Source organism: Mirounga leonina, unplaced genomic scaffold (genome assembly GCF_011800145.1).
Source record: "Mirounga leonina isolate KUSES-001 unplaced genomic scaffold, KU_Mleo_1.0 Mir_200, whole genome shotgun sequence".
Classification (NCBI taxonomy): domain Eukaryota; kingdom Metazoa; phylum Chordata; class Mammalia; order Carnivora; family Phocidae; genus Mirounga; species Mirounga leonina.
Genome location: NW_023270503.1, coordinates 17,642,255 through 17,665,791, shown reverse-complemented (window position 1 = coordinate 17,665,791; position 23,537 = coordinate 17,642,255). Strand labels below are relative to the sequence as shown.

Genomic DNA, 23,537 nt, shown 5'->3' with positions numbered 1-23,537 from the left:
GTGGTAGCTCAGTTACTTTCCAAAGAAGTAGACTACCTGAGCCATGGAGTCTGTTTTTTTGTGCATTATACCCATCAATGGAGCCATAACAAGCCAGGATCAAAGGACTGATCCAAAAGGTCAATTAAAATCCTTAGCAGCAACGACGTGGATGGAACTGGAGGGTGTTATGCTGAGCGAAATAAGTCAATCAGAGAAAGACATGTATCATATGACCTCACTGATATGAGGAATTCTTAATCTCAGGAAACAAACTGAGGGTTGCTGGAGTGGGGGTGGGTGGGACCCATGGGGTGACTGGGTGATAGACACTGGGGAGGGTATGTGCTATGGTGAGCTCTGTGAATTGTGCAAGACTGTTGAATCTCAGATCTGTACCTCTGAAACAAATAATGCCATATATGTTAAGAAAAAAAAAAAGATAGGAGGGGAAGAATGAAGGGGGGGAAATCGAGGGGGAGACAAACCATGAGAGACTATGGACTCTGAAAAACAAACTGAGGGTTCTAGAGGGGAGGGGAGTGGGAGGATGGGTTAGCCTGGTGATGGGTATTGAGGAGGGCACGTTCTGCATGGAGCACTGGGTGTTATGCACAAACGAATCATGGAACACTACATCAAAAACTAATGATGTAATGTATGGGGATTAACATAACAATAAAAAATTTTTAAAAATAGAAAAAAAAAACTTAGCAGCATGCAGGGATATAGCAGAAGGATAGAAACCATTGTATTCTAGAGGGGTACCATCCATAGCTGCAACATAAAAGAATGTGGCTACTCAACATGGGCCTGTTCTCTTGATATGAGGACACAAATGTACTCATTTACAGAAATATGGCCAAATAATTTCTTGCTTACTTCAATCTGCATTTCTTTATAGCTCACTAACTACTCTCAAACCCATTACAGAAATGAAAGCTAAGTTTAGCAAATTGTTTGGCCATTTATGTTTAGTGCACAAAATTCTTAATGAACAAAATGAAATGCCACAATCCATTGTAAATCACTTTGCTAAACTTTCAGACTTCACAAGGAATTTGGTCTTGTCCAGAAGCTACTTTCAAGCCCCTGCTGATCTGGCATTCAAGCACCAGTTTCCTGCAGAGCTGAGGGAAAGAATGTAAGGGAGCCAATTAAGGAAACTTTGAGCCAGAATAGACAAGCAGGGGCCATCTTGTCCATCCTTCTGCCTTCAGGCAAGAACCACCCCCTGCACCAAAAATTTTTGCTTGAATCCTGCTGACAAAAATGCTCACCCCATGTAAATGACAAGTCATAATCCAGTTAATGCAACTAAAGCAGATTGTTAACTGTTCGGGACTTATTTATTGTGTTCTAAAGATGCTGAGTCTGAAAGCTCATCTGAATTGTTTTAATTCCTCCTTTCAAGAAAATTATTTTGTACAAGAAATGTACTCAAATAATTGTAAAGATGTGGGAAGTTTGCATCCAGGAAATAAAGTTATCTTTATCATCTTATTAAGTGTATTTTTGGTTTCCCTTCACTCTAGATCTACCTTATGGGTGGGAGGAAGCTTACACAGCAGATGGAATCAAGTACTTCATCAAGTAAGTACAAGCATCTCAACCAAGTAAGCAATTTCCTTCACATCTGGAGAGAACCTGGAAGTTGCAGAATAATCAGCAAAACCAAGAAACCCTCTTGGAGGTTACAAAAATTAGTAACAAGAAATGAAGCCTCACCATTTTCATTTCATGTGATTTAAATGCTAATATCAGATATCGTTTAGGGGGTGAAAAACTAGTAATTATTTCAAGGGAAACAGCAGAAAGTTGGAACAAGATCGTAATTTGAACTTAAATGTTGGCTGCCTGAATTCACTTCTGACTAAAAGTATTAATACTTATGAGAAGTTAATATCTAATGAAAAAATCGATTTGTATATCTTAACACTTCTTCATACTTAATACAATAATACTAATAATCAGCATTTTTAGTGCTTTACAGTATACATAGTTCATTCATTCTGCAAATATATTTTGAGCATTTGCTGTGTGCCAGGCAATGTACCATGCCTTGAAGATTCAGTAGTAAATTATACAGATTATTTCTCTGATGTCATGGAATTTATATAATAGTAGGAAAGATAATAAATAACTAACAAGATAAACGAGGCATAATATGAACAAACCCTGTCTGAGTGGATTCTCAGAACACCTTTTGAGGTATGTATGCCTTATTTTCGCTGTTTTATGGATGAAAAACATAAGAGCTTGCAGCAGTTGCCCAAAAATCCACAGCTACTAAATTACCATATCAGAATAGAATCAAAGTCTTTTGACTCCAGGATTCTACTATACTGGACTGCCAATGATAGAGACATGTCTTTGAAAGCTTCAATAGCAATACATATTCTGTCTACTGAACTGGTTAGTTTTATCCTGGACAAAGCAGACTGATCTACTCTGTTCTGGGCAGCTCCTTTCATGTCAGAATTGACATTATAAGAACACAAATGGGAATCCCAAAGACTCTTGGAACCTAAAAGACTCCCTTTATTGTCCTTTCTAGCAATGTATTCTTGTTATACATTTGGAAAGGAAAGGGGAGATATGTCCTTGATGTCCTTTCAGTTGTACAAGTATTTTCCAAAGCAATATCCAAATTCTGGATTCCCAAGCTCTGTCACTTCACACGGGTTCCTATACCCTCTTCACCTCAGTTTTCTCATCATAAAGTAAGGGAAGTATTGCCTACTTCATAGAGTTGTTAAATGTTAAGCTCCTAGCATAGAACTTTGAACATAGTAGATGCCCAGTAGTCATCATTAATTTACAATATGGAGAAGCCCATAATGGGGGGGGGGGGGACATGAAAAATCATATGACCATTGAAAACAGAATTCAAAAGCTTCTTATTTAAAAAGATTTGAGGGAAAAAAAACTAACGATAAACCTGGCAATGTGTTTTTGTGGTGTATTTTCTTCTTGTGGTCTCTAGCAAAAAGTAATAAAGCAAAGGCGTAGTATATAATGTATGGAAAAGGGACTTTTGGAATAGAGAACCCAGGAATCCCATGCAGGGATTACATTTAGCACCATACTGTTCACTTTCAGAATCATGTCTCTTCTGGAAGGAGAGTTGTGCCCTGATACGCTGGGTTTACTATGTTGAGTTCCTGTAAGAGTTGAATGAGGGTACTAAAGAGGTGGCAGGAAAAAGAAAAACCACATTCACGTTTTCACTGGTTTTTTTCTCATATTAACTTTGTAATGATTAAGGGAAAAAATGTAGGGGAGAGGAATGAGCATTTAACTTTTTTTAAAGATTTATTATTTTGAGAGAGAGAGCACACGTGAGCAGGGGGAGGGGCAGAGGGAAAGAATCTCAAGCAGACTCCATGCTGAGTGCAGAGCCTGATGTAGGGCTCAATCTCACAACCCCAAGTCCATGACCTAAGCCGAAATCAAGAGTCAGACCCTTAACTGACTGAGCCACTCAGGTGCCCTGAGAATGAGCATTTACTGGGCACAACCTGATGCTCGGTAACCAGGCGTATGTTAGGTGTACTTTTCTATGCATTGTATCACTTAATTCTGCTAACAGTGTGGAAAATGGACACCGCTTGGCTCTTATTAGGGTGGTATTATGATGGTGGTGAGCTGCATCCTGCCTTCAGCCATGCCTGTCTCCTAGAAAGTCCCAAAAGAAGTGCCTGATCAAAGGAAGGCAAACTAGCATTCAATTATTTACTGGGGTTCTAGTTCAAAGGCCTTTGAAAAACATCAGTAAATGAGTCTAGACCCTGTGGGGACTCCTTAGCCTCAGTCGGCTGTCAGTATATCCTAATCCAAAGCTGAGTGTCATCGCCTAACTAGTGCCATGTGAGGAAAGGACACCAAAGGCACAACCACTGACCACCAAAGACAAGGAGGGAGCAAGAGATAGCCAGCCAAAGGGTGAGTGTTTCCCATTGCCGGGTACCCAGCTGGCTTAAACAGCTCTGTCTAGCAGACCAGAACAACAGTCTTGGGCTGGGCTCCTCCTACAAGGAAGAATAGCATCCAAGGAGAGGAAAGAAGAGAAAAAAGAGTAAACAAATCATTTACCCTGAGGTCTAACTCACAGTCCTGTGGAAGGAACAGAAAGAGACACTACGTTTATGTAGTCTACTCCAGCATAGAAAATATATCCCTTAAGCCTAAACCTAAATATATTCTTTAAACCTGTCTTTTGGAAGCCCATCAGTTCTCTTCCTTGACCTTAACCTTGACTTACAAAGAAAGCAGAAAAGAGATGATAAGATAGGTTTGTTCCCCAAAGGACAATGGTGGATATCATTGTATCACCATTACAGTTGGAGAAACTATGTGGAAAAGAGGCTAACTTGGTCAAAGCCATGCAGTAGTAAAATTGCAGAGCCGAGGTAAGTAAAGCCAGCCCCTCCACAGGATACATAAACACACACACACACACACACACACACACACGCTTTACCACCTCCACCTCCTTATTTTAATGTAGTATGTTTCCATGTGACAAGAAAGATATTTTAAACAAGTCTTGATTTAGGGAGAGCTCCTTACTTTATCCATTTTTAAGCAGCAGAATAGAAACTTAGTTCTAAGAATACTTAGTTATCTCCTGGAGATTAGAAGGGCCAAATAGGAAAGATAAGAAAAGCTAATACTGTACCACTGCTTCCTTTACTCAGCCTTGTGGAGGAATGGGCTGCTTGCCTGAGTTAGGTTTTTCTGCTAGAAGTTAACCCCATTCAAGCACCAGCATTTATTTTAGCTTGACTATTCTTGATCCAAGTTTTACTTAATAAGTGTTGCATACTTCCCTGCCTTCTTACAATGAGGCTACTAAAGAAAATCTTTATGAATGTCAGTCTTATGCATAATATAGTGAGTTCTGCAGGGGGAGGGTAAGCTCTATAAACTAGAATGGGACCCAGCTGTCATCTCTTGTGGCTCTCAGTGGGCCTGGCCATCTCCTTACCCTCATTCTCCTTTTTTATCTTTTACACACCTCACCCTCTTCCCCAGGAGTTTCTCAACTGAGGACAGGATGCCAGATCATCAAACTAATTTGAATTGCTTGTGAATACCTCTTGGGTGTGGGCCTATAGGGGTTTGTGTGAGTCAAGTTCAGGAGTTCTGGTGCAGGTGGAGCTGATTATAGGAAAGCCATCTGATAGAGGGGAAAGAAGAGCCTGAGCTTTGGATTTGGAAAAACTTGGGTCCAAATGCGGGTGTCTCCACAGGATAGCTGAACGACCTCGGGCATGTTTACTTAAGCTCTCTGAGCTTTAATTCTCCATATTTACAGAATGGAAAGAGTATTAGCACTCCGTAGGGTTCTTGCCTAGAATGAATGAGCTTACATATGTGAAACACCTATCATAGCTCCTGACCCAAAGTACACACTTCCAGCCAAGTTTAGCTGTCCTCACTCCCTCCCCTCACTCTTAACATTCTGGTGGGGGTCCTTCCTGGCTCTTAGCTGCTGGGTTCAGACAGGTGATGTTGCCACATTCATAATGGCTGCACACACAAGCATCCACTGTGTGTCCTTCTTGGAACTATTTAGCTTTTTTGTCTTATTTTTTCATCTTCATCCTACCATTTACCCCAGCTGAAATTTTGAACCTGGATAACCTTAGCTTTTGAGGTAGGAGTAGTTCATTTACCAGGTTAATGTACTTTGGAGGCAGGAAATAGCAAGTAATGAACTCAGGTCATTGCCTCTCTTACCTTTACTTAAAGAGAACAGGTTGAAATTGCCCTTCCAGAACACCGGAGGAGATAATGGTCTGTATACATATAATCTCTTCCCTGAAATTGACACCTGTCACTGTCTTCCCGGAAATTGAATTGTTCCATCTGATGGAAGCCAAGCCTCAGGCAAAGGAATAACTGTCAGTGCTGTCCCAAGAATGCCCAGACGAATATAGTCCTCATTGAATATTCCTGCACATGTCCATTGCACACCTAATAATACTTTGTAGTCATCTACTTAAGTTCTGATGCAAGAGAAGAAAGCATTTTACCTGGCATAAACAAATTTAATCAAAATGTTGGCATTGCTAGAGCCAGCATTTCACAGAACTAACAAACGTGTGTCTGTATACGTCTGTATATATATGTGTGTGTGTATCAATATGTGTATGTAATATGCATATAGGGAGGGCTTGCCTCGCGCTATATATGTGTGTGTGTATATATATATATATATATATATATATATATATATATGCACACACCAGTTCATTCGAAGGAAAACTTTCATATTTTTTCCTTAGAGAGTTGCAGCATTCTTAAATGTAACAAGGGGCGCCTGGGTGGCTCAGTCGTTAAGCGTCTGCCTCCAGCTCAGGTCATGATCTCAGGGTCCTGGGATCGAGCCCCGCATCGGGCTCCCTGCTCCGCGGGAAGCCTGCTTCTCCCTCTCCCACTCCCCCTGCTTGTGTTCCCTCTCTTGATGTGTCTGTCTCTGTCAAATAAATAAATAGAATCTTTAAAAATAACAATTAGGGCGCCTGGGTGGCTCAGATGGTTAAGCGTCTGCCTTCGGCTCAGGTCATGATCCCAGGGTCCTGGGATCAAGTCCCGCATCGGGCTCTCTGCTCCTTGGAGCCTGCTTCTCCCTCTGCCTCTCCCTCTCTGTCCCTCATGAATAAATAAATAAAATCTTTAAAAAAAATAAAATAAAAATAAAAATAACAATTAAAAAATAAATAAATAAATTTAATGACAAATGTCAGTTATCTTGATGGTGCTATGATGAAATTATCTGATTAACTTAACCATTTTCCCAGCCAGTTTCTTCCCTTTGAAAGTTGTATACTATTATAGATTTATAGTAGTCCTTTGATATGACTCCACTTTAAAATGTGTTATGAAATTTAACAAAATTATTGAGTTATGTTTAATAGTAAAACTTAATTTTTACAAATTAGACATTACTGCTACATTGCTCTCATTGTGTTTTCTTTTTCTATTGAAAAACTCAGATTCACTGTGATTAATGATCATGATTGTTAATTCTATTGCCACATGATAAATTTCTCCCAAATTTTGCAGCTTAAAAGAGTAAACATTTTCTCACCCAGTTTCAGAGGGTCAAGAATCCAGGTGTGGTTTTAATGGATCATTCTGGCTCTTTCTCTCTAGGTTTCTCATGAAGTTATGATCAAGCTATTAGCCAAGGCTAGGGATTGAAGAGTGCCTTAGTGGGGCTGGTATATTTTTTCCAAGCTCACACATCTGGCTGTTGGCAGGAGGCTTCAGTTCCTCACCAAAACGTGGACCTTTCTCCTTAGGACTGCACACAACAAGATGGCAGTCTTCCCCCAAAACAAGAGACAAGAGAAAGAGTGAGAGCAAGAGAAATATGAAGACCAAAGCTTTATAACCAATCTTAAAAGTGAGTGATATACCATCACTCCTGCCATATGCTATTGGTCACAGAGACCAACCCTGGTACAATGTAGAAGAGTAAGAATGCCAAAAGGTGAGGATTACTGGGACCTGGCTTAAAGGATGCCTACCACAATGCTATTTCACAATATATGTAAAACATATATTGTATTTATATATATGCTTATATATATATATATATATATACACACACACACATATATAGTTTGTATATATCGTATATAAACATATGTTTCCATGTGTATATATGTATGTTATATATATATGTGTATACATCTGTATAAGTAATACATCTGTATAAATAATACATCTGTATAAGTAATACAGATATCTCAGTATTAGACACTTGCTTCAGACATGGAATGATACTATGTATAGTGATTAGTGAGTTTTCCAGTAGGTATAATCATTTGTTTTTATTTTTTTTATTTTTAAAGATTTTATTTTTTATTATTTGACAGAGAATGAGAGAGAGAGAGCACATGAGAGGGGGGAGGGTCAGAGGGAGAAGCAGACTCCCTGAGGAGAAGGGAGCCCGATGCGGGACTCGATCCAGGGACTCCAGGATCATGACCTGAGCCGAAGGCAGTCGCTTAACTGATTGAGCCACCCAGGTGCCCCAATCATTTGTTTTTAAAAGTTACTTAAACTTATAATTCTCCACGTGTTCATTTGTGTTGATACACCTTCAATGTGAGATCTCTCCTCATGTTATAAAAACTTCATCCATTACATAGGAAGAAGTATACTTACAACATTAAAATGCCTATCAGTAGAACCTAGGAAGTCAGTAATTTCTGAATAAAACAAAAGTGTCGGTCTAGAGCAGGGAAGGCAAATAGATTTCAACTCACTGTCTCAAGCATGGTTTGGGGAAATATTCTAAGCTGTGTTCATCCTCAGTGATGTCTGATCAGTTAGGTGTTTGCTGTGGCTGCAGAGGGGAAGAGGTGTAGGGGACACATGCCACATCTTTGCAATCTTTGGTCTTCTAGAATATTTTGCTAATGCAGAAACTCTGCCAGGATGAGCAGTAATAATACAAAGAGTAGGTTGAAACAATGAAATAAACAATGACAAGCCACCCAGAGAAGTTCTTATAAGATAGTATTTAAAAGCTTTGCCTTAATGACTCTAAAAGATTAATGATTTCTGGTAGGCATGGCTTTCTTCATTTCTCTCCAGTCAGAGAAATTAATGACCCTAGATAATTGTCTTCATTGACTTGAGGTAGGACATCCTATTAGGTTGTTCCCAGGTAGGAAAGAATGTGGATCACAGCCTATATTTGAATAAGACTTTGCCATTGTCAGCCTACTGTATTAATTAAAGGCTTAAGTTACATTGTGTCCTCTCACTTATAAAATAGAAAACACAAAAGAGAAAAATCAGAGGTTATGTTTTCTTGCCCCCTAACTTTATTTTATAAGGATAGCCTACGCTGGGTAATTCTAATGTAATTACAAATTAGGGTGATTGGAGGGGAGGGTGAGAGGAACGTATGGTTTCTGGATTGGAAATAATAAGCTGCTGCTTTTGATTTTTCCTAAATCCTTGGCAGATTAGTTTAGCTCTTCTTTAGTGGACACTGTCAGGAGCCCGCCTTCTGACGACCTCATTAATTTGGCTGCTTTGATTCATTTTGGGTGAGTTAAGAAATATCTATTCACAAACGACTCTAAGTCTAAGGCTCACTTGATGAGGCATTAGGGTAATTTCTATGCACCTACTAAAGCATAGATAAGGAGAGCCCATGTTAGCTCTTCAGTATCCTCTACGTGCATGAGAATCCTGAGCATTTCATTCTTCATGAGACTGTAATGAAGAAATCAAAAGATGGCTTGAAGGAGGAAATATTTTGTCCCCAAACACTTCTTAGTTATGAATAAATTGTATTGAAACCACTGGTTTGAATGTAGACATCCAGGTGACGGCTGGCTTAGAATATCCAGTAACTAGTACGGTGCCTGGTGTGTATAGGGACTAAATAAATATTTATCAAATGCATGAAGACTGTCATTGCCAATTTGGGGAAGCAATTGGTGAGAAAAAAAAAAAAAAATACGGACCGTAATGTCAGACAGACCTGGGTTCTAGTGTTTACGCACCACTTATGAGTGTGACCTTGGTATAATTGATACTGTGTTCAATTGTTTGTTCCCCCTTTTCTCATTCAAAAAAGAAGGATGGTAGTTTATATCTCCTAGGCTTGTTTTGAGAATTCAATAAAATAAGGGGGGAGGGGGTAAGCCCCTGGCAAAACACCTGGCACATGGTGAGCGTTGAACAGAGGTTAGTCCTCCCTCCCTCCCTTTATTTTATGGTACTGCTATTGGACAGTGGAGGGGCCGTAAATGACAACATTTGCACAGCTGCAAATAGAAACCACTAGCCAAAACTTGCACTAAACGCCACTCGCTGGCCAGTCAGAAGCCCTATGACAGGAGCGGAGAGGTTGCATTGCTCAGGAGCCTGAGACAGCTAGCTCTGGATTTTCTATAAATACCTACGAAGGGGTGTAGCAGTATGGAGCGCTGTAAGAGCAACTGTCATTTAAACGAAAGGCCAGCCAGCTGGCTTAGGTCGCTCAGAATGGCAAAGCCCACGGAAATGAATAAAACATCCAGATCTAGACAGCCAGCATCAAACTCTCCACCCCCCACCCCCATTTAACCAATGACAGGTATGACTGAGGCATAAAGCGTGTTTTTTAGCATTTTATTGGGATACTGTAAGCAAATCCTCTGGTATTGCAAGAAGTACTTGGGAAATTCATCACCTTTCTGTGGTTATACTTTTATTTAGCCGGATGTGGAACTGTCTCTGCCTCCAGGACCCTTTATTTAAGTTAATTAACAAATACTGACTTTTTTGTCAAACACTTTCCCTTCTAAATTCGGTTGCTTTATCAGTCTGCTAGGACTGCCAAGACTAAGTGGCTTAAAGAGCAGAAATTTATTTTCTCATAGTTCTGGAGGCCAGAAGTCCAAGGTCAAGATGCCATCAGGATATCTGGTAAGGCCTTTCTTCCTAGGATATAGACCGCTACCTTCTCACTGTGTCCTCACATGGCCTATTGTCCATGTGTGCACAGAGAGATCGAGCTCTGCTGTCTCTTCCTCTTCTTACGAGGACACCAGTCCCACTGGACCCAGGGCCTCACCTCCATGACCTCATCTAACTATTTCCCAATATAGCCCACATTATGGGTTAGGGCTTCAATATATGAATTGGAGGGGGTAGGGGCACAATTCAGTTCACAACAGTTGCTTCTTTCTTAAACTACTTTCCATAAATTATCCAGCATCTTCTTTTTCTTTATCCAGTAATCTCCATTACAGTGCAGTATATCATTTTCCTATACATTTCTTATACATTTACCAAGTTTTAGGCACACCTGCAAGAATTAATCCAAACTAGTGCCTTTTTCCTTGTGCCCTAGTCTTTAGTAGATGAAGCAGCTAAGGGGAAGAGGTGTGTGGAAAGGAGAATAATGACCTCCTCCCCACCAACAATGTCCTCATGTTAATCTCCACAACCTTTGAATACATTAGGTTACATGGTAAAGGGGCATAAAGGTTGCACGTGGAATTAGGGCTGCTAATCAGCTGGTCTTAAAATAGGGAGATTATCCTGGATTATCCAGGTGGGTCCACTCTAATCAAATGAGTCCTTAACAGTGGAAGAGGGAGGCAGAAGAAGAGGGTCAGAGAAAGAGATATGATGGTGGAAGCAGGGACAGACAGGCTGTTTCTAGGCTTCGAAGATGGGAGCCACAAACACAGAATGTGGGTGGCCTTTAAGCTGGGAAAGCAAGGAAACGAAGTCTCCCCTAGAGCCTCCAGAAAGGAACATTAGCCTTGCCAACACCTTGATTTTAGCCCAGTAAGAGCCATGTCGGACTTCTGAGCTACAGAACTGTAAGCCAGTGAATTTGTGTTGTTTAAAGCCACTAAATTTTATGTGTCAATTTGTTACTTCACCAATAGAAAACTAATACAGGGAGTCGAAGGTAGACGGGAGAGGGTAATGATTATGACTTGGACCTAGAATGTGTCAGGCATGGAACTAGAGGATTTATATGTGTTATCTCTTAACACTATTGAGGCATGTGTTACATGTTTTCTACATCAGGAAACTGAGACTGGGAGTTTAAGTAGCTTTTTTTAAGACACACAGTAACCTAGTTAGTACATGGGCGATCTGGGATTTCAAACCAGGTCTGCATAGTCTGTACGAAAGAATAGTAACCCTGGTCTGCATCTAAGCCCTGGTTCTGCTACTGTGTGAACTAAGGGTGCTTGAATACCCTTAGCCTCGGTTTCTTCAGTTGTTAAACTTGTAGAGACAAGTTAGGTTTATGAGCTTTGTATGAAAAGCAAATTGTGAAATCAGTATCAAAACGCATTGTAAAGTACAAAATGCTTATCTGATGTCATGTCTGATCCAGCTGCCACTTACCTAAACATCCATATCAAATGAATGATCTAGGACAGTGAGGGGGCTGGAGGGTCTTCTTAGATCCTAACCTGAACTTTGTTACTTAGCATCAGCATTAACCAGGCCCCTGTATGAAAAATCTTCATCCTTTTGTTGGGTGTTGGATGCCTAGAAACATGGCTTTGGCTGCATCCTGAGTTATTTCAGAGGCTGAAAACTCCAGGGTAGTAAAATCACTTCAATAATGGTGAGAGAATTGAGGGGTAACGTGAGTTCTTAGCCATCCCTTACCATCAAGTTTGTCTTTGGTAGCATTTTATATTAACACAATATTTGTTTAGCTAACAATAGTATTTGTTCAATGTAAACAATTATAACTTAAATCCTGGCATTGGAGTAAGTTTACATATGACTCTGGCTATTTAGCAAGTAAACTCTAATCAAAATTGTTTGGATTATCATAGTGGTTCAGTTATTACCTACCACCAAATATATGAATAGACCTTTTCAGGTTACTTGGCTATTAGAATATTGGTGAAGAGGGTTAGTAGTCCTGGTTATTTGATGACTTTTAGGCTATATAAATCAATTGAACTCTTTCCTGATAAAGTAGAGTCTCTATATACATATTTCTGATTCACTTAGGGTGAGGCTACTGCATTATCACATCTGAAGATAGTTTTTTTTTTTAAAGATTTTAATTATTTATTTGTTTGACACAGAGAGACAGAGCGAGAGAGGGAACACAAGCAGAGGGAGTGGGAGAGGGAGAAGCAGGCCTCCCGCAGAGCAGGGAGCCCAACGCGGGGCTCAATCCTAGGACCCCGGGACCATGACCTGAGCCGAAGGCAGACGCTCAATGACTGAGCCACTCAGGCGCCTCTGAAGATAATTTTATCTGGTCCTCAATCATAAATAAGCTAGTCTACCACGTTTGAGCATTTTTTACATGTGGTATTATAATAATAATACCAGTGAAAAGTCTGGTGGATCTATGCATCAGACATTTATTGAGCCTCGTTTTCTGTGAGCCTGACACCGAGATTGTAAAGACGCTTCTCTGCCCTCCAGAAATTAACATCCTTGTAGGCAAAAAGACAGACATATAAAGAATTCATTTTCATGTTGTGAAAAATGTAAGACTTCTGAGGAAGCAGGCTTCATGCTAGTACTTTTTATTCCTACTTAATAAAAATATGATTTTTGTGGCAAGTGCTTTTAAATATGCTTTAGACAATATAATCTGTATTCAGTCAACACATCTTTAATCATCTCATTTTGTAAAGCTGAAGAGCCCTTTTAGGTGATCATTTACCCCATCCCAGAATCGCCATACATATTGTTGTTGAAACCCACCCAGATAACAGAGCCTCAGATAGGAGTTTAACAGAATGGCTAAATTCTCCGAAGTCAGATTTGGGTCCTGATCCAGGCACTAACAGCTTTATGACCTGAAGTAAGTTATTTTACCTCTCTCAGTATTAGTTTCCTCATATATAACATGAGGATGATAAGTATAACTTTTTCTCTTCTTCAAAATAAGGTTCTAAAAGACAGTTAAGTCCACTGATTCGCAAGTCCAAGATGGCACCACTAGAAATAGTATTGTAGAGTTGATGAGAGAACTATAAAGGTTGATGGCACATTTGGTGTTTATCCCATAATTTCTCACTATAATTGAAAGTTTCGACTTTATAGCACTCACTCTCAAGTGGCTTTTGCACTTACACATTACAGAGTCGATGATACTTGGATAGAACATGTCAAGACTATAGAGATGGTGAGGGAGGGAACCTCTCAAAGTCCCATCCAGTTTTGTGATTTTAGAATGTTCAGTTCTTGGGGTGCCTGGGTGGCTCAGTTGGTTAGGCGACTGCTTTTGGCTCGGGTCATGATCTTGGAGTCCCAGGATCAAGTCCCACATCAAGCTCCCTGCTCAGCAGGGAGTCTGCTTCTCCTTCTGACCCTCCCCCCTCTCGTGCTCTCTCTCTCAAATAAATAAATAAAATCTTTTAAAAATAGTAGAATGGGGCGCCTGGGTAGCTCAGATGGTTAAGCGCCTGCCTTCGGCTCAGGTCATGATCCCGGGGTCCTGGGATCGAGTCCCACATCGGGCTCCCTGCTAGGCGGGGAGCCTGCTTCTCCCTCTGCCTCTGCCTCTCTCTGACTCTCATGAATAAATAAATAAAACATTTAAAAAAATAAAAATAGTAGAATGTCCAATTCTTCTCTGATAAAAGATATCTTCTCTGATAACATTCATATGCTTATATTTTTAGTGTAGTCCACTTTAATAGAAAAATAACATTAGAATAAGTGTAAAATTAGTTGAAATTTTGCTTCAAATCATTTTAGTTTTTTTAAGTTTTCATATTTGGTAATTAAGAAAAATGTACTTAATCAGATGTTTATTAAACTTATTGGATAAAAAAGTGAAACGTGAACTTTACAAACTAAAGTAACTTCTATATTTAATGCACCTGTATTCATAAGTGAGAATTTAAGGTGGAAACTGGCAGTGGTCTTGCAAAGTTGTTTCTAATTAAATTTAGTTTTCATTAATCTATATTCTTTTTTTTTTTTTTTTTTTTAAGATTTTATGTATTTGCGAGAGAGAGAATGAGAGACAGAGAACATGAGATGGGGGAGGGTCAGAGAGAGAAGCAGACTCCCTGCCTAGCAGGGAGCCCGATGCGGGACTCGATCCCGGGACTCCAGGATCACGACCCGAGCCGAAGGCAGTCGCTCAACCAACTGAGCCACCCAGGCGCCCCTCATTAATCTATATTCTGACAGTCTTTTGATCACTGACCTATTTAAAGTAGCATGAAAATATATATGTATTGCTTGTCTTCTGTATTTTAGAAAGCCAACCTCTTTAGTTTGGAGAAGTTGTATTTACAAGGGAAGTAATAGTCATGGCTTCATCTTGAAATACTCTCTTCTTGCTTGAGGATAATATAGAATACTAACTAACGGCTGTAACAAACCACCACCTTTCAGTGGCTTAATGCTCGCATACCAGTTAATGCAGACCTTCCTGGTTGATGAGTGGCTTTTCTTTTCTTGGGCTGGTGACTTTGGTACCTCAGCTCCTCCTAGCTCATGGCTCCGCATTCCCTAGGTCCTCAGAGTCCTCTGCCTTTAGTTAGCAGATGAGGAGTAAGAGTAGGAGAAGGCACTCCAGTTTCTTAAAAACCCCTGGCCCGCAAGAGATAAGCATCAATTCTCTCACCTTCCACTGGCAGGAACTAGCCACATGCTCACATAAGGATCCCTGGGACAGGTAGTCTCCAGGCAGCTGCCTCCTGGTAACAACTCTGTGATATGGAAGGGAGAACATAAAGTTTGGTGGGCCCTGCCAAAGGGGACATGAGAATGTACGAATATACCAACTTGAAAATTCTATGTTTATTAATATCTAATAGTCCAGTGTATAAGTACCAGTGGGACATGTTCTTTGGGGCCTTCTGTATTCTTTAATCCTATCACAGTGAAAAACAGCATCAATTTTTAAGAGTTGCCCAAAGCTGTAATCTGTGACTGTAGGACAGTTTCTTTGTATCAGCTCTGGACCTGGGATGTTTGGCTTTGTACAGTAATTGACAGCAATCTAAACCTGTGTATATGATTTAAAGGATATAATTTATATTTTTCATATTTTTCTCAGGAATTTTCAGTGTTCATCTTTACAAGTCTAGTGACAGCAGTTTTTTCCAATATTATGCATAAGTAATATATGACTATAGCTTTAGATTCTTATAATAATGTGGTATCTGAGTTGTAAAGGTTTTTTAATTGGATTTTTCAATTTTTCAAAAGATATGTATTTTTATATAAATTGCCATAAATATGTAGCAAAAAGAAATTTGTCTTGAAGACCATAAATATTTGGATGGGATCCTGCTAATATTTGGTCAGAGTCCCACTGGATTTCCAAATGTTTAATTACAAAATACTGGAACTGTTTTGTGATGTTTACAAAGCTAATTACTAAGAAATATCCATGTTGATTTTAGGGATGTATTTCCAAAATTATGTAAGAGGGAACTCCTTATCTGTCAGTGGTAACAAACAGCTTGTAATTTTCTCTTAAATATGTTTTGGAATGGATTCTTCATATTACTAATTCCTAGTCATTCTCATAACCAGTGTCTGGCAAGATTACACACTGCCTCACCAGGTTTGGTGACTTTTTGATAATTTTATTGACACGGTTCACTTTCTGTTCTTACCTTCTAATTTGTTTTCAATTGGGATTCTTTTTTAAGTATAAATCTTTTATTGTTATTACTACTTGCACTTTATGGCCAGTTGTAAAATTTTCCAGTAATTCCAAGATACTGATGTCAGAAGCAGATTGAATTAACATATATTACTTGTCTTTATTTTCTTGTTCATATGAATATTATATGCATAGGATTATCCCCCACCCCCACAAAAAAAGGACATTGCAAGTTAATTACTTAGTCTCATTATTTTGCGACCTTAACTTCAACATGATAAAATTATATATGAAATCTTGCTAAATTCACAATGATATATAAATTGTGTTATTTACAATGGAGTTTAACAGAAGAACCTCTTTCATCATCACAGATGGTTATTAAGAATGAATTTCTTCAAAGCTAGTGCACTTTTTGTCTTTAAACCACTTTTCTCTTAAAGGCTGTCCTAAATTTTTATTTTAAAAGAAAGCATTTTGCATGCTAGGAGGTAAGAAACATAAGGAGGGTAATTATAATGGGATTTAAACAATTCACTTACATTTCTTTGCCAATAAAATAAAGCATGTTCTGTTAGGGCTCTTTTTTATAAGCCCTAAAATATGTCTTTCAATTGACTAATATTATAAAAGAAAAAGACACAACACTGTCATCTTCCTAGATCGAATATTTCTGTTTCCCAACAACAGATTTGGCCGTCACTCAGGGGCAAGTAGTATTATGCTTTTTAGATTTTCAGATATATCTGAACTGCTGTTGATTGCTCCCCAAATCAGGTCAGATGCACTCTCCGCAGGAACATTTGCCAGAGGTACTGTATGTTCAAATGGAAGATTTTTAGGTTCCATAGTCAGTCTCATTTATTCTCCAGACCTCTAAATTTTTCATACTAAGTAGGAGCATCTCACTTTATGAACCATGGGGTCTTTATTAATTAAACAGAGTCAACAGGGCTGATTTATTCTCTCTTCTCAGTTGAGCTACCAAGCACACAAATCAGAGAGGAAGTATCTCTAATACTAGAATGTTCTCCAAGCCAGTAAAGCTGGGATTATCTCATCATACCGATTATGTCAAAGCTCTTTAGGCACAATGCTCACCAGGACATAAAATTGAATGGTCTACACACAGCTGGCCCTGTTCCAGCATCATAGGAAGAATTCCAGGTTTTTCTTGAAATAATCACAAAGTTCTAATTATCAAAAACAAAAACAAAAAAACTAGCCATGATCACTTATTGAATATCTACTCTTTCCCAGGCACTTCACATGCACTACCTGAGTTTTAGAAGCTTTGGTTTTTGTTTGTACAAAAGACCTAGGTGTGGGCGCCTGGGTGGCTCAGTTGGTTAAGTGACTGCCTTCGGCTCAGGTCATGATCCTGGAGTCCCTGGATCGAGTCCCGCATCGGCCTCCCTGCTCAGCGGGGAGTCTGCTTCTCCCTCTGACCCTCCCCCCCTTGTACTCTCTCTCTCCCTCTCTCTCTCAAATAAATAAATAAAATCTTTAAAAAAAAAAAAAGACCTAGGTGTGAAATATGTACTTGAAGCATAGAAACCTTATCCCTTTGTTGGTTGTTTTGTTGTTGTTGTTTTCCTAGTAAGTAGCTGTTGTAATTGCACGTTTGGTGTTCAGGTGTGTGTTTTTTAAACAGATAGCAAGAAGTATATTGTGAACATAAGCTTAATTAATATTGTATGATGTAACTTTTGTATTTGGGAAAAGATCAGATGTAGATTTGTTGATTTAAAAAAGCGCTCAATGAAGTTTCCTGGTAAGGATGACCTTCTAGTGGAACTTTCTCATAGTCATTGTTCAGAGTCAGTAACTACATTTCTTCTTTAGACATTTTGCTTTTGCTTAGTTTACATTATAAATTTAATGGAATGTCCATATCTAACAGTTATAATAGTTTAAGCATAAGAATGTTATTTTTTTTTTAAGATTTTATTTATTTGACAGAGAGAGACAGAGCGAGAGAGAGAACACAAGCAGGGGGGAGTGGGAGAGGGAGAAGCAGGCCTCCCGCAGAGCAGGGAGCCCGATGCGGGGCTCAATCCCAGGACCCTGGGATCATGACCTGAGCCGAAGGCAGACGCTTAACGACTGAGCAACCCAGGCGCCCCAAGAATATTATTTTTCAGAAAGTCTGCTAGGAAAGCGTGCACCTGAAACTTGTCCCTGAGTTGGTGGTTCCTGTTTGCCTTCCTTCCCACACTCCCTAACTCAGGGACATTGTTGGGGAGGGAGGATTTATAATAATTTAAAGTCTCTTCTTTGGACTAAGATATTATAAATGTGCTGGTAAACATCAAAGTAAATACACCAATATTTTAAAATTAGCAAAACTGTCTCATCAAGTTTTTCCTTTTGGTTTTAAACAGGTGCTTTGTACAGAATGATGTGTCCTCATTTCACCTGCATCAGCATCCTGGCCCTCTTATCTTACACTCATTAGTATTTCTTTAAAACCACTTTCAATTTAGGCAGACTTCCAGCTTTCCCTAACACCCCCCCCACCTGCCCCCAAGACCTTGAAATGAAGTTAACCTGTGCAGAATCCAATGCTTTAGTAAGTTTAGCCTCCATAATAAGAAATTCCATTAAACCATAAACCATTTTAAAGAGATAATAGTAATGTGGATTACTGTCAAGAGAAGAATGATTCTTTGTACCACTTAACCACACTCTGTACTTTTGAAATTACGAAGATGTTTGAGCCTTGCCACCTTCACCTTGATTCTTAAAACAACTTGAATTCGTTTACCCCGTCATGAAGCTTTCAATGATCTTCCATGGAAAGATAAGTTTTAATATTTAAACTGAGGGGTTGAACAATTTGTATTGGGGGATATGCATAGAATTTGGGATATAGGGTCAAAAATAAACCAAATCACCACTGACAGTGAAACTGCCTATTTGTACTAAGTCCAACATTGTCAGTTATTGTCCTCAACAGCCAATAAAGTTAAGTGCATTTTTGTGATAGTTCCCAAATTGTGCTCTGTGGAATACTAGTCCTGTGTGTGCCGACAGGGGCATGTTAGTTTGAATAATACTGCAAACTGCTGTTGAGTCATAGAACATGTTAATATAGTTAAGGCTTAGGGAAATCCTGCAGTAAAGAAACCCATTTAGCTTTATTTAACCTAATGAATCTCAAACTTATTCGACCATAGAATTATCTTCTTTACATAAGTTACTAAAAACCCTTTAAAAACAGACTTTGGAAATGTTACTCTGTGATGTAGGAGAAACTTTTAGACACCCCCTCCCCCCATCTTATTTGATCCTCCTAAGTGCCAACCCATAGACAGACATGATTCTACTTTCCATGGTTGAGTCTGGATAGGATAGGGGTCAGGGAGACTGATCTAGATGGATGAGGGCAGTGGGGTAAGCCAGTGAAAGAAAGAGTATCCAGGAAGAAGAAACAAAATAGGTAAATTCACTGCCAAAAGAAGAAGAAGAAGAAACAAATCATCCTAATTCTGGCAGCTGTCTGTCCAACACTCAGGAGCTGGGCAGATAGTGGTGGATTTAAGAGATTCTTTCCGCCAAAGGCTGAGTGTTGGATACGAGGTCTGAGAAACACCATCCACCAGGGAGGGGCCCAGGTTGCGATGTCTCAGCACTCCCTGAACATGCCCTATACCTGTTGCACATCCTTCTCTACCTCTGCTTGTGTTCTTCCCTGAAATGCCTCGTCGTTCGTTCTTCACACATGTTAAGCACCATAAATTCAGACAAGAAACAGTGCCTGCCCTCAAAGAGCTTCTTAACGAAGTAACTCTTTCTTCTTTACTGAAGATAAACAGGCACTCATAACAGAGTGTAATAAGAGATAACATCAGGAGCACAGATTGGAGGAATTTTGAGGAAGATTGATTCTTTGGAATTAGTAAGAGTTAACTAGATAAACAAAATGGGAGGAAGGAAGACTGTAGCAGAGAAGAAAGTATTATTGAGGCAGGTAAAAAAAAAAAAAATCAAGGTATTTCATACTATGGAAGTATGTATTTGATCCAGAAGGCATGGGTTGGCACTGAATTTTTAGCAGGCAAGCAACAGTGTCTGATTTGTCATTTAGAAAGATCTCTTGGCTGGAGTAGAGATTGAATTAACCAAGAACCAGAACAGGCAGAGAGACAAGCATTTTCCGTGACCCAGGCTATAGCACTAGAAGAGGAGAGGAAGTAAAAGACGCCACAGATGTTTCAGCAAGACAGTCCCAGGACTTGCTGACTGAATGTTGGGTAAGGAAAAGCCAGGAGTCAACAATCACACGTTCTCCTACATTCCTTTTTACCAAAGAAGAAAGAAAGAAATGGGTTTGGTTGAACCTTAAAACCTATCCAAGACTTTTTAAAACTATTGGATGGAGTTCCAGTTGCTTCCTGTCACAAGGAGCTGCTGTAGGGAGGAAGCAGTGTCCCTGGGATCAGGACATGTGCAGATGGGTAGAAGGACAGGCAATCTTTCAGATTATAATTGCATTCCTTGTTCTTCTCAAGTCATGTAACACAGACGACGTCCTGGATCCATCCTGTGATGAGTGCACTGAACCTGTCCTGCTCAGACGAGAATGAAGAGGATTATTCCAGAGAATTTCCCGATCAGAAGAGCTGATGGTCTTTCTTGGGAAGCTGAGCTCCATGGTCTTCTAACATCTCATTCTACGTGGATGACTCCCAACATGCAATGGTCTAAAATAGGAGCAAAACACACACTACTTACTGAAGTTCTGAAATAGAGACTCTAGAGTTAGGCTACTTTTGTAAAACTTTTTTTTTTTTTTTTTTTTGCTTGTGATGAGCATTTTTTTGTTTTACTGAAGTGTAATTACCATATAGTGTTATATTCGTTTCAGGTGTACAATATAGTGATTCAACAATTCTGTACACTACTCCGTGCTCATCACGATGAGGGTACTCTTAATCCCTTTTATCTATTTCGTCCATCCCCCCACCCACCTCCCCTCTGGCAACAACCCTCTTGTTATCTGTATTCAAGAGTCTGTTTTTTTGTTCTGTCTCTTTTTTCCTTTGTTCATTTGGTTTGTTTCTTAAATTCCATGTATGAGTGAGAGCATCTGGTATGATGAAACTTTCTGATATAACTGTATACATTTATAAGATCAGTTGCCACTACAGTAGTTCTTTAAGAATTGTCTAGTTGCATTTTTTGAAATCACATATAATTAGATTTTATAATATGTATATTTTTTCATATACAATTAGATTTGTAATTTTATATATAGTTCTTTATAGAGTATCAGATACCACGGTTTTTATGATTAAGACTTACTGGAAAATTATATGAACACAGTGAAGCACTTCATTTATTTGATAAGTCACTAACCTTTTATATTATTATCTTAGGAAAGCGATCTGAGCAAGCTTTTGGGGGTTTCTTAAGGATCACATTTGGACAACTATTTCATAGGCTACGGAATATAGTTTACACTCGTGTGGGGCTTGCTCATTTACTAAATACTTCTCAGACCCTGTTTTATTTAAACCACACAACATGCCTGTGAGACAGATCCTGTGGGTATTTTTATTCTTGTTTTTCGTTAGGGAAACAGTGGTTCAGAATTGAAGCACCTTGTCCCGGGGCTGAGTCACACCTGTCTTCTGATTCCGCGTCCAGCCCCCTTTCCACTGCACCCTGCTCTCCCTGCAGAGGGAATTCACAGCCCAACACACAGGCCACCGCTGTTCTGTTGATACAGCTGAGCTCCACAGTTGTGCACTCCAGCGGCCACGGAGATTCAGAGGCACCTCTTCACTCAGACAGGGCCCCCCACATAACCCCACTGTTTTCCTATAAACCCCTCACCCCCAAACCTTCACCACATCAGGGCACAGCTCCGTGATGCCCTTCCAACAGGCTTCTTTGAGCAGCTCACATTTTTCTACAGTAAAGGGACTGGCTCCCATCAGGGGTCTGCCCTGCTTAGGCTGCCCTTGCCAGAGGGAACATTTGTGGGCTGCTAATGAGAAGAGGAGCATCTGGAATCTCCTCTGCTATCGGGACTCCTCCGTGAACTCTCCTGCTGTGAGTTCAAGACTGGTCTCATGATTGCTGATATCACCCTCCAAACTGATCACACTTTTCATCTTAAGCTATTTTATTGTAAGGATGCCACTAGACAGTCCTGGAAGGAAGGAGCCGTTGACTTGGAGGGTTAAAGGTTTTCTCTCAGTTTAGTGATTTAAACCTGGGGCTGGGGATTGGGGCGGAGTGGGGAGGAAGTCATTTTAAATGTCCTGGGCATTAGCTAGGTACCAACTGAATGATAAAAAGGGATTTAATCATATCCAATATTATGATATTGTTAGGTAATATACTTAGGAAGAAAGTGAGTAAGAATCATTAATTAATCAGAATAGCCTGTTCCCAGACCATGCCTGGTAAGACCGAGAAGTTACTGTTTTTCACCGTGGTCTCTTCTCACCACTCCCTCCCTCCTCCTCCTCCTTGTCCTCTTCACTCTCTCCCCACCTCTGAAAAACAATTACGAGAAAGGAACTCCAACCTTGAGAATCATGTGATTCAGTCATTTTCAAACATCTTTTGGAGAAAAAGACTCATTTTTCAAATGAATTCTTAGGCAGAATCCCAATATATGTAACAGATTTTTTTTTTTTTAATATTGCTGCTCTACTTGAAATGAGAGAAGCCTGAGGCACAATTAAAGGAGCCCCCAGCACAGCTGTGCAAACCTAGGGCTCCTTAGAATACAGTGTAAGAATCCTCAATTGTAACCATTTTATAGATGAGTCAACTGAGATCGTAAGAGGTCACAGAGTGAGTTAGTGGCCAGGTCAAGATGGGACCTAGATCCTAAAGTCTCCTAGTCTACCAAGTTTCATATGGCACGTAATATAGATGTATGTATATTGTAAATATAGGTCTATGTTGTGCTCCCAGATTCACTCCTGAATATATATATAGGATTTATAATTTACATCTTGAATAATAGCATAAAGTCAAATCCAGACTGATAGGCAGTCATTAGCCCTGAGAAAAGTTTCAGAATGGCTGAAGAAAACTCGTGCTTCTCCTGACAGCTATGTGAATATTAGCAAGCTTCAGGGAGACAAGTTTTGAGAGAAGTCCCTGAGGGAGCTCTTTCCTTGTGTCCCCCAGAGGTGAGTGAGATTCTCAAACACCTGAAGTTACTTTTATAAGTTAGTGTCTATAATTGTGAAAGTACAGGCTTTTGGTTGTTGCTAAATTAATGGTATGATATTTCCCTCCCCCTACTAGGAGTGTTTTTCTAGTTTGTTTCTAAGAAAACACAGAGGAGACGCTAGAGTCACTTGAAATCAAGGTCCTCAGGCATGCATTTTAGTGACAGACACCTCATATGTTAACTTTGCTGTTTTGTGCCACTTTCTTCCTTGCTTCCTCATGGAATACCTCATGGAAAAGGCCTATGAAAATTGCAGTGATA

At 39.6% G+C, this 23,537-nt stretch overlaps 1 protein-coding gene across 1 annotated transcript in view; it reads left to right on the top strand.

Annotated features, from left to right (window-relative positions):
* Positions 1–20,873, top strand: part of STXBP4 (syntaxin binding protein 4) — a 175,771-nt gene extending 154,898 nt beyond the window's left edge. Inside the window, exons 16-17 of the mRNA XM_035026798.1 lie at positions 1,515–1,572; positions 20,590–20,873. Coding sequence (XP_034882689.1) covers positions 1,515–1,572; positions 20,590–20,704 — 173 coding nt within the window. The 3' untranslated portion in view covers positions 20,705–20,873. The remainder of the gene's footprint in view (positions 1–1,514; positions 1,573–20,589) is intronic.
* Positions 20,874–23,537: the final 2,664 nt, after the last annotated feature.